Here is an 18,746-nt window from a genome sequence, read left to right as displayed (position 1 = left end):
ACACGGAGCTTGCCGATCAGAAAGGTCGGCAGTGCGGCGGTTCGAATCCCTTAGTACCGTTCTCCTGCGTGAGCAGGGGGTTGGACTAGATGACCTCCAAAGTCCCTTCCAACTCTTGTTACGGTTAACTGTTATTTCACACTTGCAGGCGCCCCCCCACCACGGTCACGTGATCAAAATTCAGATGCTTGGCAAGTGACTCATATTTATGACGGTTGCAGTTGTTAGGGGGTCACCGGCTCACCTTTTGTGACCTTCTGACAAGCCACGCCAATGGGGAAGCCAGATTCGCTTAACGACCGTGGCAAGAAAAGTCATAAAATGGGACCACCCAACCCACCCAACCGTCGTCTCACTTAGCAACAGAAATTTTGGGGCTCAATTGTGGTCGTAAGTCAGGGACTATCTATACAGCCATAGAGGAAGTTGTAGACAGGGCAGGGTATCTGTGGGAAGAGAAGCTGTGGGGACATCAACAGGTGTGTAAATGAGTGTGAGAAAGTGAGATTGGAATAGTCCAGCCTGACAGGGGTCCCCGAAAAATCCCACCTTCAGCATTGGTGATTTGTCGGTGGACTCCAACTCCCAGAATCCTCCACCCAGCATGCTTTAAGAGGGGAGGACTCTGACTCCCAGAATTCCCCACCCAGCATACCAATTTGGGAATTCTGGGAGTTGAAGTCCACCTCTTTCCAGTGGCCAAGTTTGAGAAACTCCGATCTAAACCCTTAAACCGAACCAAAAACCGAAACTCAAACCAAATAACAAAACACAACTCAAAACACAAATCCATCCTCTGCCCTCCCCTTTTCCTTCGGGGCAAAGAATCCGAACCCTGCACATTCAAACGAATTCTTCCACCTGGGAAAACGAGACCGGGCAGGCTTTGCAACCAACCCCAAGATTGGGAAGTTCGGTAAACGGGATGCTTCCCGGCTGGGAAGATTCAAATTGCGACGACTCCCAATAAACTTTGAAAAGTTGAAAGATCTGGAGGATGCCAACATGGCTGAACCCTCCGGGTGGGATGATGCTTGGAGCCTGAATCCCACCAGCCCCCCTTTTTTTCTGGCTCAAAGCCCACCAATCCAAATTCCTCACCGGACTCCCGGGGAGACGGCTGCTCGCTGTCATCTCTCATCCAGCTGCCGCGGCTTCTGATTTTGACTGGGCTGGGCTCATCGGTGCAAGAGACATGGGGCGCGGTTTCACGCTACGCCAACGGGACGAGCATGTGCGGCAGGTTGAGGCACCGCTGGATAGCCAGGCCCCGGTTCCACCTGTGGGATTTTTTGGGGGAGGGCTGCCACGCCTGTGCACGGCGCATCGTGTCCGGACGGTCTCGAGAATCTCGTCCCTGGGGGAAAGTGAGCGACATCTCGCAGGCGGATATCTCGAATTTTTGGACAGGTCTGGCGCATGGAACGGAGCATGGAAGTGTCGGGTGACCTTTGGCGCACCAACACAACACCCCCCCCAATGCACCCCCCCCCCTCGGGTGTCCTGGCTGATGTGCGTTTCCCTTCTCAAATGAACCCTGGTTCAACTGGAAAAGCTTGTTTTTTTCAATGCTGCTTTTCTCGCTCGGCAGATTTATAAGGCTGATTAATATTTCCAGAAAGATTAGAGCATGAAAAGCAGAGTTACTTCCTTTGATTATTATTATTTTATTTTTTTTAAAAAACAGGGCAGGGAAAGCGTGAGCCGATGGGTGTGGATGGGGGTTGCAAGCATAATCGTACTTGTCACAGAGGTGACCAGAGAAGGGCTGGATCCCATCCAAAAAGAAATGGTTCCGTCTTTTGTAAGTAACTGAGAATTTTAGTTTTACAAACAGCCACAGAGATCACCTTGTCTCATACGCAGCTTGCTTTAAGAGGGCTGGACTTCAACTCCCAGAATCCCCCAGCCAGCATGTTTTAAGAGGGCTGGACTTCAACTCCCAGAATCCCCCAGCCAGCATGCTTTAAGAGAGGTGGACTCCAACTCCCAGAATCCCCCAGCCTTCATGTTTTAAGAGGGATGGACTCCAACTCCCAGAATCCCCCAGCCAGCATGCTTTAAGAGGGGAGGACTCCAACTCCCAGAATCCCCCAGCCTTCATGTTTTAAGAGGGCTGGACTTCAACTCCCAGAATCCCCCAGCCTTCATGTTTTAAGAGGGCTGGACTTCAACTCCCAGAATCCACCAGCCTTCATGTTTTAAGAGGGGAGGGCTTCATCTCCCAGAATCCCCCAGCCTTCATGTTTTAAGAGGGCTGGACTTCATCTCCCAGAATCCCCCAGCCTTCATGTTTTAAGAGGGCTGGACTTCAACTCCCAGAATCCACCAGCCTTCATGTTTTAAGAGGGGAGGGCTTCATCTCCCAGAATCCCCCAGCCTTCATGTTTTAAGAGGGCTGGACTTCATCTCCCAGAATCCCCCAGCCTTCATGTTTTAAGAGGGCTGGACTTCATCTCCCAGAATCCCCCAGCCGGTATGCTTTAAGAGGGGAGGGCTTCCACTCCCAGAATCCCCTAGTCACCATGCTGGCCAAAGTCACGCAATCCCCTTTTGAAACCTTCTGATAAGCAAAGTCAACAGAGAAGCCAGATTCAGTATAGAACCCTGTGACTAACTTAACATCTACAGTGGTTCACTTAATAACGGTGACAAGAAAGGCCATCAAACGAGGCAAAACTTACTTAACAAATATCTCCCTTCGCCACAGACATTTTGGGCTCCACTGCGGTCATAAGTCAAGTAATACCGGTAAAATCAATAATTCAGCAAACCAGAAGTTCTCCTTGGTCTCCTAGTCCTCATTAATTCCTTTCGGCGTTCGTGTGATGCTCTAAAGCTTGGTTTCCGGTCTCTATTAACATATTTTAGCTTTTTGATGTGCACCGGTTCTTTGGAGCCATTATAATTTTAGCAATCGTCAGCAAACAGGGGATTAGCATCTAAAATGATTTTCATAAAAATTCATTTATTAATCTCAACGGGGCAACTAGGACCGGCAAGCTAATTCGTAAAGATACAATTGTCCAGGTTTCATATTAAAATTGGCTCTATTTTTCCAGCATCTCTAGCATTTTTTAGACGTTCAAGTAGTCCTTGACTTACAACAGTTCCATTTAGTGGCCGTTACAACAGTACTGACAAAAGTGAAAAAACGACCCAGGAAGAAAATGAGGTGGCAAAATGAGGTGTACAAAAATCCAAAAATTGGGTTTTAGAAGATAAACGCCATTTTTTTTAAAGGGAAAAATATATAGGTAGTCCTCGACTTAAAACAGTTCTATTTAGTGACCATTCAAAGTTGCAACATGACTTAGGACTGTTTTTCACACTTATGACCGTTGCAGCATTCCCAGGATCACATGATTCAAATTCAGATGCTTGGCAACTGACTCATATTTATGACGGTTGCAGTGTCCCAGGGTCGGGTGATCTCGCTTTGCGACCATATGACAAGCAAAATCCATGGGAATGCCAGATTCACTTAACAACCATGTGACAAACTTAACAACTGCAGTGATTCACTTAACAACCATGGCAAGAAAGGTCGCAAAATAGGGCAAAACTCACTTAACGAATGTTTCATTGGGCAACGAAAATTTGGGGCTCAACAAGGAAGACTCACAGTATTACAAAATATGGGATAGATGGTATGAATGGATTAATCATGAATGGATGGAAAAAAAACTAAAGTCAAATACAGTAAGAAATTAAGGGTAACAAATTTACACCGTCAATAAGAAATCAAGGTTAATGTATATATGTATTTACAAGTTCAAATATAGATAGATAATCCTGTTGATTAGTTTTAGTATATATATAATTTAGAATTGTACTTTTTTTTTTTTAGAGTTAAGAACGTTTTGTACAATCTTTTATCTTTTTATATTGAATAAAGTTTCTTTTTAAAATTAAAAAAAAAGAAAAGAAAATTTGGGGCTCAATTGTGGTTGTAAATTGAGGACTACCTGTATAGATTTTGCTTAAAAGATTAAAAGGAAACGCACCTTTCAATCAGCTCCATCACTATTTAATATAATCTCTTACAGAAATAAGCTTCCGTGTTGCAGTAAATTAAAAGAGAGCAATTTTAACATGCAGATTTAAAGGGATGATTAAAAATAATATATTAACTAGGAACTGGCAGGACTGCTGTCTTGTTACAATGGGGAATTTGAGAAAATCTTCCTTGATGGTAGCTTTTTTAAAAAGAAGAATCCAGAGGAAGAAATTAAAGAGTTGCAACAATACCACAAAACTCTTTGTAGAATTTTAACGATGTAAGGTTTTCCAAGTGCTTTTTAAAAAAGTTTTTTTCCTTTTAAGTCCACATTTCTCTGGGTTTCAGTTTTCAAGCTAGCATGTATGGACTTCGACTCCCAGAATCCCCCAGCCTTCACGTTTTAAGAGGGGTGGACTTCCATTCCCAGAATCCCCCAGCCAGCATGCTTTAAGAGGGGTGGACTCCAACTCCCAGAATCCTCCAGCCAGCATGCTGAATTCTGGGAATTGAAGTCCACCCAATTTAAAGCATGCTAGCTGAGGAATTCTCGGAGCTAAAAGCCACTCCAGAAGAATTCCCTGCCATGGTATTGGCTGAGGCTGATGGGAATTGGAATTCAACATATTGGAGGACACCATAAGGAAGAGAGAAAGGTAATCCTCCACTTACGACCATAACTGAGCGTGGAATTACCATCCTTAAGTCATATTGTGACTGTAATCCATTCTACAACCTTTTCTGCAGCAGTCTTTAAGTGAACGTGCCAGTCAGAAAGTGAAAGCTACGGTTGTTAAGCAAACGCCACGGTTGTAAAGCGAATCCATTGTCTACAATGGGTGGGGTTTTTTTTACCCCCCATGAAATTGAAAGTAAATGATAATTTTAAAAATTATGTAAATTATGGTCTCCAATGTCTCACTTTGAACCTGGTATATACAGTAAGTAGCCTTGGGGAAGTCGGCTAAACGATTGGTCGTAAGTCAAGGACTACCTGTACGCATGTTCGAGAATCATTGTTTGCAGTGAAGGAGTCCTGGATCTAATGATGGTTTATCCTTACCAGAACAGATGCTCTTATAGGCAGTCCTCAACATACAACCATTTGCTTGGTGACTGTTCAAAGTTACAATGGCACTGAAATAAGTGAGTTATGCCCATATTTCACACTTACGACCGTTGCAGCATCCCCATGGTCACGTGACGCTTGGCAACTGATTCGTATTTATGACGTTCCTGGGACACGTGGTCCCCTTTTGTGACCTTCCAACGAGCAGAATCAACAGGGAAGTCGGATTTGCTTAACAACTGTGTTACTTTAACAGTTGCAGTGATTCACTTAACAACGAAGGGGCAAAACGCACTGAACAAACGTCTTGTTTCACAATGGAAATTTTTGGCCTGCATTGTGGGCGTAAGTCGAGGACTACCCTGCGGTTGAAAAACTGACAGCCAATTTTTTTTTTTTAAGATGGCCTAAGAAAGTGTCAACCTACTAACTTAACAACTGCAGAGATTCGCTTAACAACAGGGGCAAGAAAGATCATAAAAGGGGGAAAAAACTCAACTGAACCACTGTCTTGCTTAGCAATGGAAATGTTAGACTCCACTGTGGCCGTAAGTCGAGGACTACCTGCATTGAAACCCTACGGATGTTAGCGCCACCCCGAGGAGTTCCTACACCCAAGAAGGCTTTGCAAAATGTGTCTTCCGAATGCAAAAGTCACGAATGTGTGAAAAGGCAGGAAATCACGCCCAGGAGACCTCATCCTGCAAACTTATTCCGTAGTGGAAAATTAGAGGCACAACAACAACTGACAACCACAAATGTTCAGAAACGGCATATAGCTTGAGTAAGAGTCCATGAAGGAGAAGATGAATCAGAGGGTAGATAAAGTCAAGACTTCTTGGAAGTAACTTACGGGGAGTAAATGCAACACTGCGGAAAATAATGTGGTTTTTTTTTTTGCTCCTTCAAAGTTTGCAAAGATAAGACTGTAAAATATTTGGCGTTGTATTTTTTTACTGTATTGTGTTTTCTATCGTATTTCCATTCGTATTGTATTTTGAACGATATTTGTATTATATTTTGTACTCTATTTGAGTTTTGTATTATTGTACAATATTTGTGTTATATTTTGCATTGTATTTGCATGGCATTTTGTAATGTATGGCGTTTTGTATTTGGGTATAATTTGTATTTATCCGTACGGCACTTTGCAATGTATTGTATTGTTTTATATTCATATTGCATTTTTATCATATTATATTTTGTGTTTTTTTGCATTCTGTTTTGTACTGTATCGTGTTTTGAATTGGATGGCATTTCGTATTGTGTTGTACTGCATTTTGTGTGGTATTCCTATTGTATTTTGCATTGTGCTGTATTTTATATGGTATGGTATTTGTATCCCACCTTTATTCTTTTTATAAATAACATCCCTAATATTCTTTCTTATATTCTCCCACCACAACAACCCTGTGAGGTAGACCGGCTCTCTGAGAGTTATTGAGCGAAAGTCACCCAGCTGACTTTCATGCCTAAGGTGGGACTAGAACTCACTGCCTCCTGGCGATTGGCCCAGAGTCAACCAGCTTTCATGCCTAAAGTGGGACTAGAACTCCCAATCTCCTGGTGATTGGCCCAGAGTCACCCAGCTTTCATGTCTAAGGCGGGACTAGAACTTCCAAACTCCTGGTGATTGGCCCAGAGTCACCCAGCTTTCATGCCTAAAGTGGGACTAGAACTCCCAATCTCCTGGCGATTGGCCCAGAGTCACCCAGCTTTCATGTCTAAGGCGGGACTAGAACTTCCAAACTCCTGGTGATTGGCCCAGAGTCACCCAGCTTTCATGCCTAAAGTGGGACTAGAACTTCCAAACTCCTGGTGATTGGCCCAGAGTCACCCAGCTTTCATGCCTAAGGTGGGACTAGAACTTCCAAACTCCTGGTGATTGGCCCAGAGTCACCCAGCTTTCATGTCTAAGGCGGGACTAGAACTTCCAAACTCCTGGTGATTGGCCCAGAGTCACCAGCTTTCATGCCTAAGGTGGGACTAGAACTCCCAATCTCCTGGCGATTGGCCCAGAGTCACCCAGCTTTCATGTCTAAGGCGGGACTAGAACTTCCAAACTCCTGGTGATTGGCCCAGAGTCACCCAGCTTTCATGCCTAAAGTGGGACTAGAACTTCCAAACTCCTGGTGATTGGCCCAGAGTCACCCAGCTTTCATGCCTAAGGTGGGACTAGAACTTCCAAACTCCTGGTGATTGGCCCAGAGTCACCCAGCTTTCATGTCTAAGGCGGGACTAGAACTTCCAAACTCCTGGTGATTGGCCCAGAGTCACCAGCTTTCATGCCTAAGGTGGGACTAGAACTCCCAATCTCCTAGCAATTGGCCCAGAGTCACCCAGCTTTCATGCCTAAGGTGGGACTAGAACTCCCAATCTCCTGGCGATTGGCCCAGAGCCACCCAGCTGGCTTTCATGTCTAAGGCAGGACTAGAATTCACAGTCTCCTCGTGTTTGACTCAAAGTCACACAGTGGGCTTTCACACTTAAGGCAGGACTAGAACTCACAATCTCCTGGTTTCAGCGCCTTAACCATTAAACCAAACTTTTATTTAAAAGACATAACGGGCTGATATTCTAATTTTTGCAAACTAACTCCGTTTCTTGATCTTTATCCTTATTTGAGAGGATGATGTTTCTTCTATAGATAATCCTTGACTAATGACCATTTGTTTAACGACTGATCAAAGCCACGGCGGTGCTGAGAAAGGTGATTTATGACCGGACCTCACAGTTATGACCATTCACATTCAGACGCATGTATTTATAATGGTTGCAGTATCCCAGGGTCACGTGATCCACCTTTGTGCCCTTCCCAGCAATGGGGGAAAATGATTCGCTTAATGACCAGTGATTCGCTTAACAACCATGAGAAAAAGGTCATAAAATCAGGTGCAACTCACTTAATGGCCATATCACTTAGCAATAGAAGTTTCAATCTCAATTGTGGTCATACACTGAGGACTCCCTGTATCCAGGGAGTGGGCCAGTGCCAGGTTTCACTGGATGCAGATAGTCCTTGACTTACAACAGTTCATTTAGTGACCATTCAAAGTTAAAACAGCACTAAAGAAAAGGGACTTATGTCCGTTTTTCACCCTTCAGCATCCCCATGGTCACGTGATCAAAATTGTTTGGCAACTGACTCGTACTTATGACGGTTGCAGTGTCACATGATCCCCTTTTGCGGCTGTCTGACAAACCAAGTCAATGGGGGAGCCCAGATTCCCTTAATAACCATGTGATTAACTTAACATCTGCAGGGATTCACATAACCAATGTGGGGAGGTCGTAAAATGGAGCAACTTAATAACTGCCTTACTTAGCAACAGAAATTTTGGGCTCAATTGTGGCCGTAATTTGAGGACTACCTATATACTATTTGGCACTTTTTCCTGATTGTTCCCTGTGGCTGTTGTTAGGGAAAAAACCAACAAAAAAATAGTTTTTCCGCATCAAATAAACTGGTTCCAGGAAGGACAGCTGTTTTCTAACAAATGTCTCACTTAACGACAGAAATTTGGGCTCAATTGTGGTCGCACGTTGAGGTCTACCTGCACTTAGTTAGGCAACAACGTGGGACAGGGAAAGGCACGGCTTCATTTGCTTAACAACCGTCGCAACATCATTAAACAATCGCTTAAGGACCGTCGTAAAATGAGGCACGACTCCCTTAAAAAAACAAACAAACCCTGGCTCAGCAATTAAAATGTTGGCCGTAAATCGAGGACTAGCCAATCAGGGGTCGCACAGCGCTGGCAATGGTGTTGTGGAATCGAGCCGATCGGGAAATTCGACCACGAAGATTCACCGAAGGGTGGTACAGGAAACGAAACCGCTTTGCTTAAACTGAGTTAATTCTCTAATATCTGGGTTTGGCTTCTATCAGAAATTATGAGTAATAATAATCCTCTGTCCTCTCTTAAGGCAGGTCTCCTCATGCACGGGGTGCGGTTGTGGAGGTGACACACACGGAGGATAATACATGTTTCATACCCACACCTGTGGCAAAGCAACACCTGCGCCATTGTCTTGGTAACAAAAGCAGGTGACCTACCTGTCTATTTAATTCTTAGCATCTCGTATCATCTGAGATCTAAGCCGGATCCAAGTGAGCCCTCGGCCTACGACCACAACTGAGCCCCAGGATTTACGTTGCTAAGTGAAAAATTCGTTAAGTGAGTCTTGCCTAGGGGTGAAATCCAGCAGGTTCTGGAGAACCGGTAGAGGAAATTTTAAGTAATTCGGAGAACCAGCAAATACCACCTCTGGCTGGCCCCAGAGTGGAATGGGAATGGGGATTTTGCAATATCCTTCCCCCAGAAGTGAGGAGGGAATGGGGATTTTGCAGTATCCTTCCTCTGGAGTAGGGTGGGAATGGAGATTTTGCAATATCCTTCCCCCAGGAGTGAGGAAGCAATGGAGATTTTGCAGTATCCTTCCCCCAGGAGTGAGGAGGGAATGGGGATTTTGCAGTATCCTTCCCCTGGAGTAGGGTGGGAATGGGGATTTTGCAATATCCTTCCCCTGGAGTAGGGTGGGAATGGGGATTTTGCAGTATCCTTCCCCTGGAGTAGGGTGGGAATGGGGATTTTGCAATATCCTTCCCCTGGAGTAGGGTGGGAATGGGGATTTTGCAATATCCTTCCCCCAGGAGTGAGGAGGGAATGGGGATTTTGCAGTATCCTTCCCCAGGAGTGAGGAGGGAATGGAGATTTTGCAATATCCTTCCCCCAGGAGTGAGGAGGGAATGGGGATTTTTAAAAAAAAATTGATTTATAAGCCGCCCTTCTCCGGAGACTCAGGGCGGTTTACAATGCGCTAAGCAATAGCCTTCATACTTTTGTATATTTTATACAAAGTCAGCTTATTGCCCCCACAATCTGGGTCCTCATTTCACCTACCTTAGAAAGGATGGAAGGCTGAGTCAACCTTGAGCCTGATGAGATTCGAACTTACAGTAATTGCAGGCAGCTGGTCTTAATCACAATGCTATCAGTCTGCTGAGTCACCAGAATTTTGCAGTATCCTTCTTCTGGAGTGGGGTGGGAATGGAGATTTTGCAATATTCTTCCCCTGACACGCCCACCATGCCACACCACGCCCACCAAGCCACGCCCACAGAACCGGTAGTAAAAAAAATTGGATTTCACCACTGGGTCTTGCCCCATTTTACAACTTTCCTCGCCAGTAAGTGAATCCCTGCAATTATTCAGCTAGAACCACGGTTGTTAAATGAATCTGGCTTCCCCATTGACTTTGCTTGTCGGGAGGTCGCAAAAGGGGATCACGTGACCCTTGGAACACGGCCACCGTCGCAAATACGAGTCAGTTGCCAAGCGACTGGATTTTGATCGCTAGACAATGGGGATGGCCGCAACGGTCACAAGTGTGAAAAACGGTCGTAAGTCATTTTTCTTTCAGTACTGTTGTAACTTTGAATGGTCACTAAATGAATTGTTATAAGTCGAGGACTATCTGTACATCCCTCCCTCTCCGAATTTGCTCTCAAACGGGAGAAAGGCGAGAAAACTCAAGTTTGCCAAGATGAATAAAACGCCCCTTAAACATCTGCGAAAAAAGCCTAAATTTGTTGGGTGGACGAGATGACTCACCTCTGGCAAGCTGCTATTGATGGTTTATTTTTAAACTGCAAAAATACTTAAAGTTCCTCCTGTTCAGTCTAGTGCAGGGATTGATTCTATCAAAGAAAAAGTTTATTTTTCCCCCCCTCAACATATGAGAAGGAAGTCTGGGATAGTGTAAGGCTGGAGAGCCTTGGGAAGGGGGGTTGGACTGGATGACCTCTGAGGTCCCTTTCAGCCCTACGTTTCTAGGTCTAGGTCTAAAAGCATGTGGAAGATGCGCGTGCATGCATGGGGGGGGGTGTCGCATGTCCGTGCCTGGGTGGCGTGGGGCGCGTGTATGCACAAGGGTGGGGGGGAAGCAGCACCGCTCCCCACAGCCCGTTTTTGGTCCCAGGGGGCTTCAGGGAGGCCTGCTAGGCCCAAAACGGGGCACAGAGGGGTCACACATGCATGTGCGGGGGGGGGGAGAATGCAGAGGGTTGCATACGCATATGCAGGAGGACGGAGCACGCGGGGGCATTGCATTATGGGTGGTCCGGTATGCTTTCGGCACCCAAGGAAAAAAAAGGTTAGCCATCACTGTTCTGTTCTGTTCTGTTCTGTTCGTTCCTTATTCCATTCCATTCCATATCCTGTTCTGTTCTATTCTTATTTCTTATTCTGTTCTGTTCTGTTCTATTCTGTTCTATGTTCCGTTCCAATCTATTTGCTATTCTATTTTCTGTTCCATTCCATTTCGTTCCGTTCCTGTTTATATATTTATTTTATTTATTTATTGGTTTGATTTATATGCCGCCCTTCTCCGGAGACTCAGGGCGGCTTACAATGTGTTAAGCAACAGCCTTCATACTTTTGTATATACCTGCTTAGTAGGGCTTTCGCCCCCCCAAGCGGTGTTCTTTTTTATACAAAGTCAGCTTATTGCCCCCACAATCCGGGTCCTCATTTTACCTACCTCGGAAGGATGGAAGGCTGAGTCAACCTTGAGCCTGGTAAGATTTGAACTCGCACTAATTGCAGGCAGCTGGCGCTACTTAACAGTGCTTTAGTCTGCTGCGCCACCAAGGCCACCAAGACTATTCTTATTCCTTATTCCAATGATGGCTAACCTTTTCCGGACCAGGTGGCCAAAGCATGTGTGCCCTGCCTCTTAGATGCAATGTGTGTGCATCCCACTCATGCATGCACCCCGCCCCCAAAAATCAATGCGCTCACAGCCCCCCACACATACACCCTCTCCCGTCGCCCACATGCGTGCCCACCCCCTGTGCATGGACCCCAGCACACCACCTGTGGCAGAGACCTGAAGACCAGCTGGCTGGCGGGAAGCATGCATGCATGCACGGTGGAGATGAACTGGGGCGACGGATCGTGTGCCCACAGAGAGGGTGCTGTGTGCCATGGATTTGCCATCATGGCTTTATCCCTATTCCCTTCTGTTCTGTTCTATTCCGTTCCAATCTACTAACTTTTTGCTCATGTTCTCTATGGTATTTGTTTATATAGTTCTTTCCAAGCGTCAATAAAAAAAACTAAAAGTGTGTTGAAACTGACACATGCTTCTCCCATCAAGTTCATTGTGCTCTTTCAGTAAGGTTAGAAGCATTTGGCATTTTACGGAGAGAAAACAATGCCTTCTCTTTACCTTTTAATATTTTATGCTTTTGCTATGCACCGTCTGTCCCTGCTCGGCTGCAAGGAAAATTATCTGATAGGGTAAACGTCCTGCCTCTTTAGCTGAATATTCTGGGGTTTTGGCAAATTGCAGAGGTCTTTTCAATGTTTGTTTATTATTTATTTATTTATTTATTTATTTATTTATTTATTTATTTAATTTGTATACCGCCCTACCGCCCTAGGACTCAGGGCGGTGAACAGCCATAAAATAAAACATATAGATACAAAATTTAAAATAGAGATATTATTATTATTATTATTATTATTATTTAATCTTTAGTGAGATTCACAGCTTTTGAGGCTGGTTAATAGCTCAGCAGCTCGAGTCCTAACCAAGGACCTAGGAACTGTTAAGGTATCGTTGGAGGATTATTATTATTATTATTATTATTATTATTATTATTATTTATTAATTATTTTCCTACCCAGTTTTACTCTGCATCTTCCATAGAGTACAAGTACAAGTAGACTTACAACCATCCATTTAGTGAATGTTTCAAGTTCCAACAATGCTGGAAAAAGTGATTCGTGACTGTATTTCACACTTACGACCGTTGCAGCATCCCTGTGGTCACGTGACTGAAATTTGGGCTTGGCAACTGGCCCAAAACTGTATTTATGAAGACATCTTCAGTTAAAATAGGGGGATGGATGGATGGATGGACTGGCCGATAGATTAGATAGATAGATAGATAGATAGATAGATAGATAGATAGATAGATAGACAGACAGACAGACAGACAGACAGACAGATATAGATAGATAGACAGAAATAGAGAGAGATAAATAGATAGAGATAGATGTAGAGACACAGAGAGAGATAAATAGATATAAAGAGAGGGAGAGATAAATAAATATATGGACAGACGGACAGACAGACAGATATAGATAGAAATAGAGAGATAAACAGATATATAGAGAGCAAGATAAATAGAGATAGATAGATAGATAAATAGATATATAGAAAGAAAGACAGATATAGATAGAAATCGAGTGATAAATAGATATATATAAATAGAGAGAGCGAGATAAATAGAGATAAATAGATAGATAGAGAGAGAGAGAGAGAGAGGAAGTTAATGAGGAAGCCAGATTCACTTAACAACGGTGTTACTAACTTAACAACTGCAAGGATTTACTTAACAACTGTGGCAAGAAAGCTCGTAAAGGGGCAAAACTCATTTAACAACGTTTTCGCTTAGTCACAGAAATTTGGCACCCCATTGTGGTCATAAGTTGAGGATTCCCTGTAAACTTTTGGTGATCTGGGAAACCTTATAATGGCCGTATAATGTAAACGGCGGCGCCAATAGTTTTTGCTATTTGCAGCCATTGCTTTTGTACTTTGTTTGGGTTCGTGATTGTAAACGCGAGCAAACAAATACACGGATTCTGTTGACAGGCAGCAGCTGTTGAATTTGTGAGGTTGCAGCTGAAATTCTTATTTTCTTGATTCCACCCCCATCCCTCCCCCACCCCCACTTTCCATGCCCCTCTTCAGTTGCAAAATTCACCCACTGGAGCTGAGCACAAGGAGATTGTGGATGTGTCTTTTGTGTGTGTGTGTGTGTGTGTGTGTGTGTGTGTGTGTGTGTGTGTGTCAGCCATCCCGCACAGCTAATTCCACCCTTTCAAGGCACACAACATTATCTTGTGCGCATGACATCCCAAAACTGCATCAAGAGTTACTACAGGTCAGAAATTCCCACACAGAGATGTCAGGCAGTCCCCGACTTACGACCACAACAGAGCCCCAAATTTCCATTGCTAAGCGGGGACATTTGTTAAGGGACATTTGTTCCAGTTTACAACTTTTCTCACTGCAGTTGTTAAGTGAATCCCTTGCAGTTGTTAAATGAGCCACATGGTTGTTGAGTGAATCCGGCTTCCCCATTGACTTATCAGAAGGTTGCAAAAAGGGGAATCACGTGATCCTGAGATACTGCGACCGTCATAAATACGAGCCGGGTGCCCAGCGTCTGAAATTTGATCACATGACCACAGGGTGGCCGCTACGGTCGTAAGTATGAAAAACTGTCAGAAGTTGCTTTTTGCAACTTCTGCCATTGTAACTTTGAATGGTCACTAAATGAACTGTTGTAAGTCAAGGATTACCTGTAATATAATGTTTTCGGCTTGCAAATACAGTCATTAATTTTCTAATGGCGTGTGTTTAGTAGGCAATTTACAAGCATTTATATATGAACCATTCAAAGTTACAATGAAAAAAAAAATGAAAGAAAGCAATTTATGACCAGTCCTCTCACTTACGGCCATTATGGTCATGTGATCAGTATTCAGGGACTTGGCGATGTATTTACGATGGTTTACAGGGTCACATGAACCCCTTTTGCGACCTTCCCAGCCGGCCTCCGACAAGTTCAGTCAATACGGGAACCCGGATTTGCTTAATGACGGTGCGATTCCTTTAACAACTGCTATGATTCGCTTAGCAACCTTGGCAAAGAAAGTTATAAAATCCGGTATGGCTCGTCTAGCTTAGTTATTAGGAATTCTGGTCCTAATATTGGGCGTAAATTGAGGACTGCCTGTCAAAAGACGAATCATTCTGATTTGGTGCGAAACAAGGAAGCCAAGAGAGAAAAGAACTAGGAGAAAGTCAAACATGGGAGATCAAATTAAAGTTTTTAACAAACTGGACAGCTTTTATACGGCACGACTTCCACTCCCATAATCCCCCAGGGGACATGCTTTAAGAAGGGTGGAGTCCAACTCCCAGAATCCTCCAGCCAGCATGCTTTAAGAGGGGAGGACAACAACTCCCAGAATCCCCCAGCCGGCATGCTTTAAGAGGGGAGGACTACAACTCCCAGAATCCCCCAGCCGGCACGCTTTAAGAGGGGAGGACTACAACTCCCAGAATCCCCTAGCCGGCATGCTTTAAGAGGGAAGGACTACAACTCCCAGAATTCCTCAATCAGTCATGCTACCTGGGGAATTCTGGGAGTTGAAGTCTGCACTTCTTAAAGTTCCCAAGTTTTGAGAAACATTGATTTACCTTAAGTTTCTTTTTGTTAATAGGAAGTTGCGACAGCATCATTAATCAGAATAAACAATTTTGGAGTGAGAAAATATTCGTTTTTGTAATTGCCTGCATTTAATTCTGCTGGTTCCTCTTCAAAATGTGATGTACACATTTTGCGAAGCCGTGAAAATTGCACGGGAAAATAACCCGAAAGAAGAGAAAACCTTATTTAACTGCCTTGAGGCACTTGGAATAGGACAAGTCAGATTTCCTCGAATGAGCTATTAGACACACTAATTGCATTTTATTTGCATTTTATAGCATTAGGATTCAGGTTGCCCTCCAGGCTCCCAGCTAATCGATCGGATGGCGCAGAAAGATTTAAACTGCCCAGACACTGTTCAGAAGTGAGGAAGATTGAGGAGAGCGGCGGGGGAAGGGAGGGAGAGGAGGAGGAGGAAGAGGAAGAGGAGGAGGAGGAGGAGGAGGAGGAGGAGGAGGAGGAGGAGGAGGAGGAGGAGGAGGACTATGGGGTCCTTGCCACTCTCTGAGCTTAGTGGTTTTCTTGCAGTTGTTTCATTACCCAATTAGGTAACATCATCATCTTCCTTTCCCTTTTCTTTCCTTCTTCTTTCTTTCTTTTTCTTTCTTTCTTTTTCTTTCTTTCTTTCCTTCCTTCCTCCCCCCTCCCTTCTTAGTTTTCTTCCTTCATTTTCCTCTCTCCTCCCTTCCTCCCTCCTCCTGTCTCCCCTCCCTTCTTTCCATCCTCCCTCCTTCCTTCTTTCTTGCCTTTCTCCTTCCTTCTTCCCTTCCTTTTTCCTCCTTCCCACCCTCCCCACTTTTTTCCTTCCTTTTCCTCCCTCTCCGTCCTTCTTCCCTCCCTTCCTTCCTCCCTCCCCTTGTCAGTTTTCTTCCTTTTTTCTCCCTCCCTTTTCTCCCTCTCCTTCCTTCCTTCCCTCCCTCCTTCCTTCCCTTTCTTCCTTCTTCTCTTCCTTTTTCCTCCTTCCCACCCTCCCCACTTTTTTCCTTCCTTTTCCTCCCTCTCCGTCCTTCCTCCCTCACTTCTTTCCTCCCTCCCCTTGTCACTGTTTTCTTCCTTCTTTTTTTTCCTTCCCTTCTTTTCTCCCTCTCCTTCCTTCCCTCCCTCCTTCCTTCCCTTTCTCCTTCCTTCTTCTCTTCCTTTTTCCTCCTTCCCACCCTCCCCACTTTTTTCCTTCCTTTTCCTCCCTCTCCGTCCTTCCTCCATTCCTTCCTTCCCTTGTCACTGTTTTCTTCCTTCTTTTTTCTCCCTCCCTTCTTTTCTCCCTCTCCTTCCTTCCTTCCCTCCCTCCTTCCTTCCCTTTCTCCTTCCTTCCCTTCCTCCTTCCTTCCCTCCCTCCATTCCTTCCCTTTCTCCTTCCTTCTCTTTCTTTTCCCTCCTTCCCACCCTCCCCACTTTTTTCCTTCCTTTTCCTCCCTCTCCATCCTTCTTCCCTCTCTTCTTCCCTCCCTCCCCTTGTCACTGTTTTCTTCCTTCTTTTTTCTCCCTCCCTTCTTTTCTCCCTCTCTTTCCTTCCTTCCCTCTCTCCTTCCCTTTCTTCTTCCTTCTTCTCTTCCTTTTTCCTCCTTCCCACCCTCCCCACTTTTTTCCTTTTCCTCCCTCTCCATCCTTCCTCCATTCCTCCCTCCCTCCCTTCTTCCCTCCCTCCCCTTGTCACTGTTTTCTTCCTTCTTTTTTCTCCCTCCCTTCTTTTTTCCCTCTCCTTCCTTCCTTCCCTTCTCCTTCCTTCCCTTTCTCCTTCCTTCTCTTCCTTTTTCCTCCTTCCCACCCTCCCCACTTTTTTCCTTCATTTTCCTCCCTCTCCGTCCTTCTTCCCTCCCTTCTTCCCTCCCTCCCCTTGTCACTGTTTTCTTCCTTCTTTTTTCTCCCTCCCTTCTTTTCTCCCTCTCCTTCCTTCCTTCCTTCCTTCCCTCCCTCCCTCCTTCCTTCCCTTTCTCCTTCCTTCCCTCCCTCCATTCCTCCTCCCTCCCTCCCCCCCCCGCGTACAAACACAGGGACACACAGTGCCAGTCACATGCCAGCAGGCACCTCCTGGCTGGCATCCCCTTGTCAACCTGGGCATCGATCCAAAGTCAAAGAGAAACACAAAACAAGGCAGCCGAAGGAATTGGCAAACCTCCTGCTCCAGAGTTGCAGTGGTAACAAACTCCCTTCTTTTCGCTTGCCACCTTCTCTTCCCAGGCCGACTCTTCAACGGCCGTAAGTGCGAGGACTGCTTGAAAGTTTCTTTTTTTTTCCAGTGCCGTTTGTGACGTCAAATAGACCGGTCGTAAGTCGAGGCCCTTTGTTCTTGCAAGGAATCCCATATTACACCACCCCCACCCCCCCACACACACCATTCACCCCATGAATCCCAGAAACGTTTTTGCACTGCGAAGCCTCCGTCACTAACCGAGTGGCAGCACAAAATTGATCTCCACGGAAACGGAAGCCAACAGATTTGCCCGGCCAGCAAATCCACACGACGTTAATCATTACACCCAGGGCAGTGATCGGTGATACCTGCTAATATTTGGCCTCAATTTCCAGCAGGTGGAAAGCAAAATATATATATATATATATATGTATCTAGGTCAGTGTTTCTCAACCTTGGAAGCTTGAAGATGGGTGGACTTCAACTCCCAGAATCCCCCAGCCAGCACAGCTGGCTGGGGGATTCTGGGAGTTGAAGTCCACCCATCTTCAAGCTTCCAAGGTTGAGAAACACTGATCTAGGTAGTCCTCGAGTTACAACCACAACTGAGCCCCAAATTTCCACTACTAAGCAAGACTGTTGTTAATTACGAGGGTTAATGAATCGGGTGAAATACAGATGGGTCTCGACTTACGATGACTATGGAGCCAAAATTTCTGTCGTTCAATGAGACATTTGTTAAATGAGTTGTGCCCCATTTTATGACCTCGCTTGCTGCGGTTGTTAAGTGAACCACTGCAGGTGTGAAGTTCGTCACACGGTCGCTAAGCGAATCTGGCTTCCCCATGGACTTTGCTGGTCAGAAGGTCGCAAAAGGGGATCACCAGGACACTGCGACCGTCGTAAAATACGAGTCAGTGGCCAAGCATCTGCATTTTGATCACATGAAAACGTGGATGCTGCAGCGGTTGTTAAGTGTGAAAAATAAGTCACTTTTTCAGTGCTGTTGTAACTTTAAATGGTCACTAAACGAATGGTTGTAAGTCAAGGACTTCCTGTATTCTTGATACACACAGAACAGCCTCTCTCATAGCAAGGGAGATTTTTTCCTAATTTTTCCATCTCTCCCCTTTCTAGGTGTGCAAAGTGCAAATACGGACAGCCATTTAGACTTCCAAAGATACTTCGACACATGCTCACTTTTATTTTCACACAAAACTCCCCAGACCCATTTAGCTCCAAGGGGCAGATG

At 45.0% G+C, this 18,746-nt stretch overlaps 1 protein-coding gene across 4 annotated transcripts in view; it reads right to left on the bottom strand.

Annotated features, from left to right (window-relative positions):
• NBEAL2 (neurobeachin like 2) overlaps positions 1 to 18,746 on the bottom strand; it is a 143,075-nt gene that overhangs the window by 113,482 nt on the left and 10,847 nt on the right. For 2 of the 4 annotated variants that reach the window (XM_087893161.1, XM_087893164.1), the window contains exon 1: positions 1,102 to 1,466. The exons of the other annotated variants lie outside the window; for them this stretch is intronic. In XM_087893161.1, coding sequence (XP_087749287.1) covers positions 1,102 to 1,134 — 33 coding nt within the window. In that variant the 5' untranslated portion in view covers positions 1,135 to 1,466. Of the gene's footprint in view, positions 1 to 1,101; positions 1,467 to 18,746 lie in introns of those variants that run through there. 4 annotated transcript variants of the gene reach the window in all.

The sequence above is a fragment of the Pantherophis guttatus genome, chromosome 4, assembly GCF_059756535.1.
Source record: "Pantherophis guttatus breed Tessera chromosome 4, ASM5975653v1, whole genome shotgun sequence".
NCBI lineage: Eukaryota > Metazoa > Chordata > Lepidosauria > Squamata > Colubridae > Pantherophis > Pantherophis guttatus.
The sequence above is the reverse complement of the archived record's forward strand: the minus strand, read 5'-3'. Positions and strand labels throughout refer to the sequence as shown.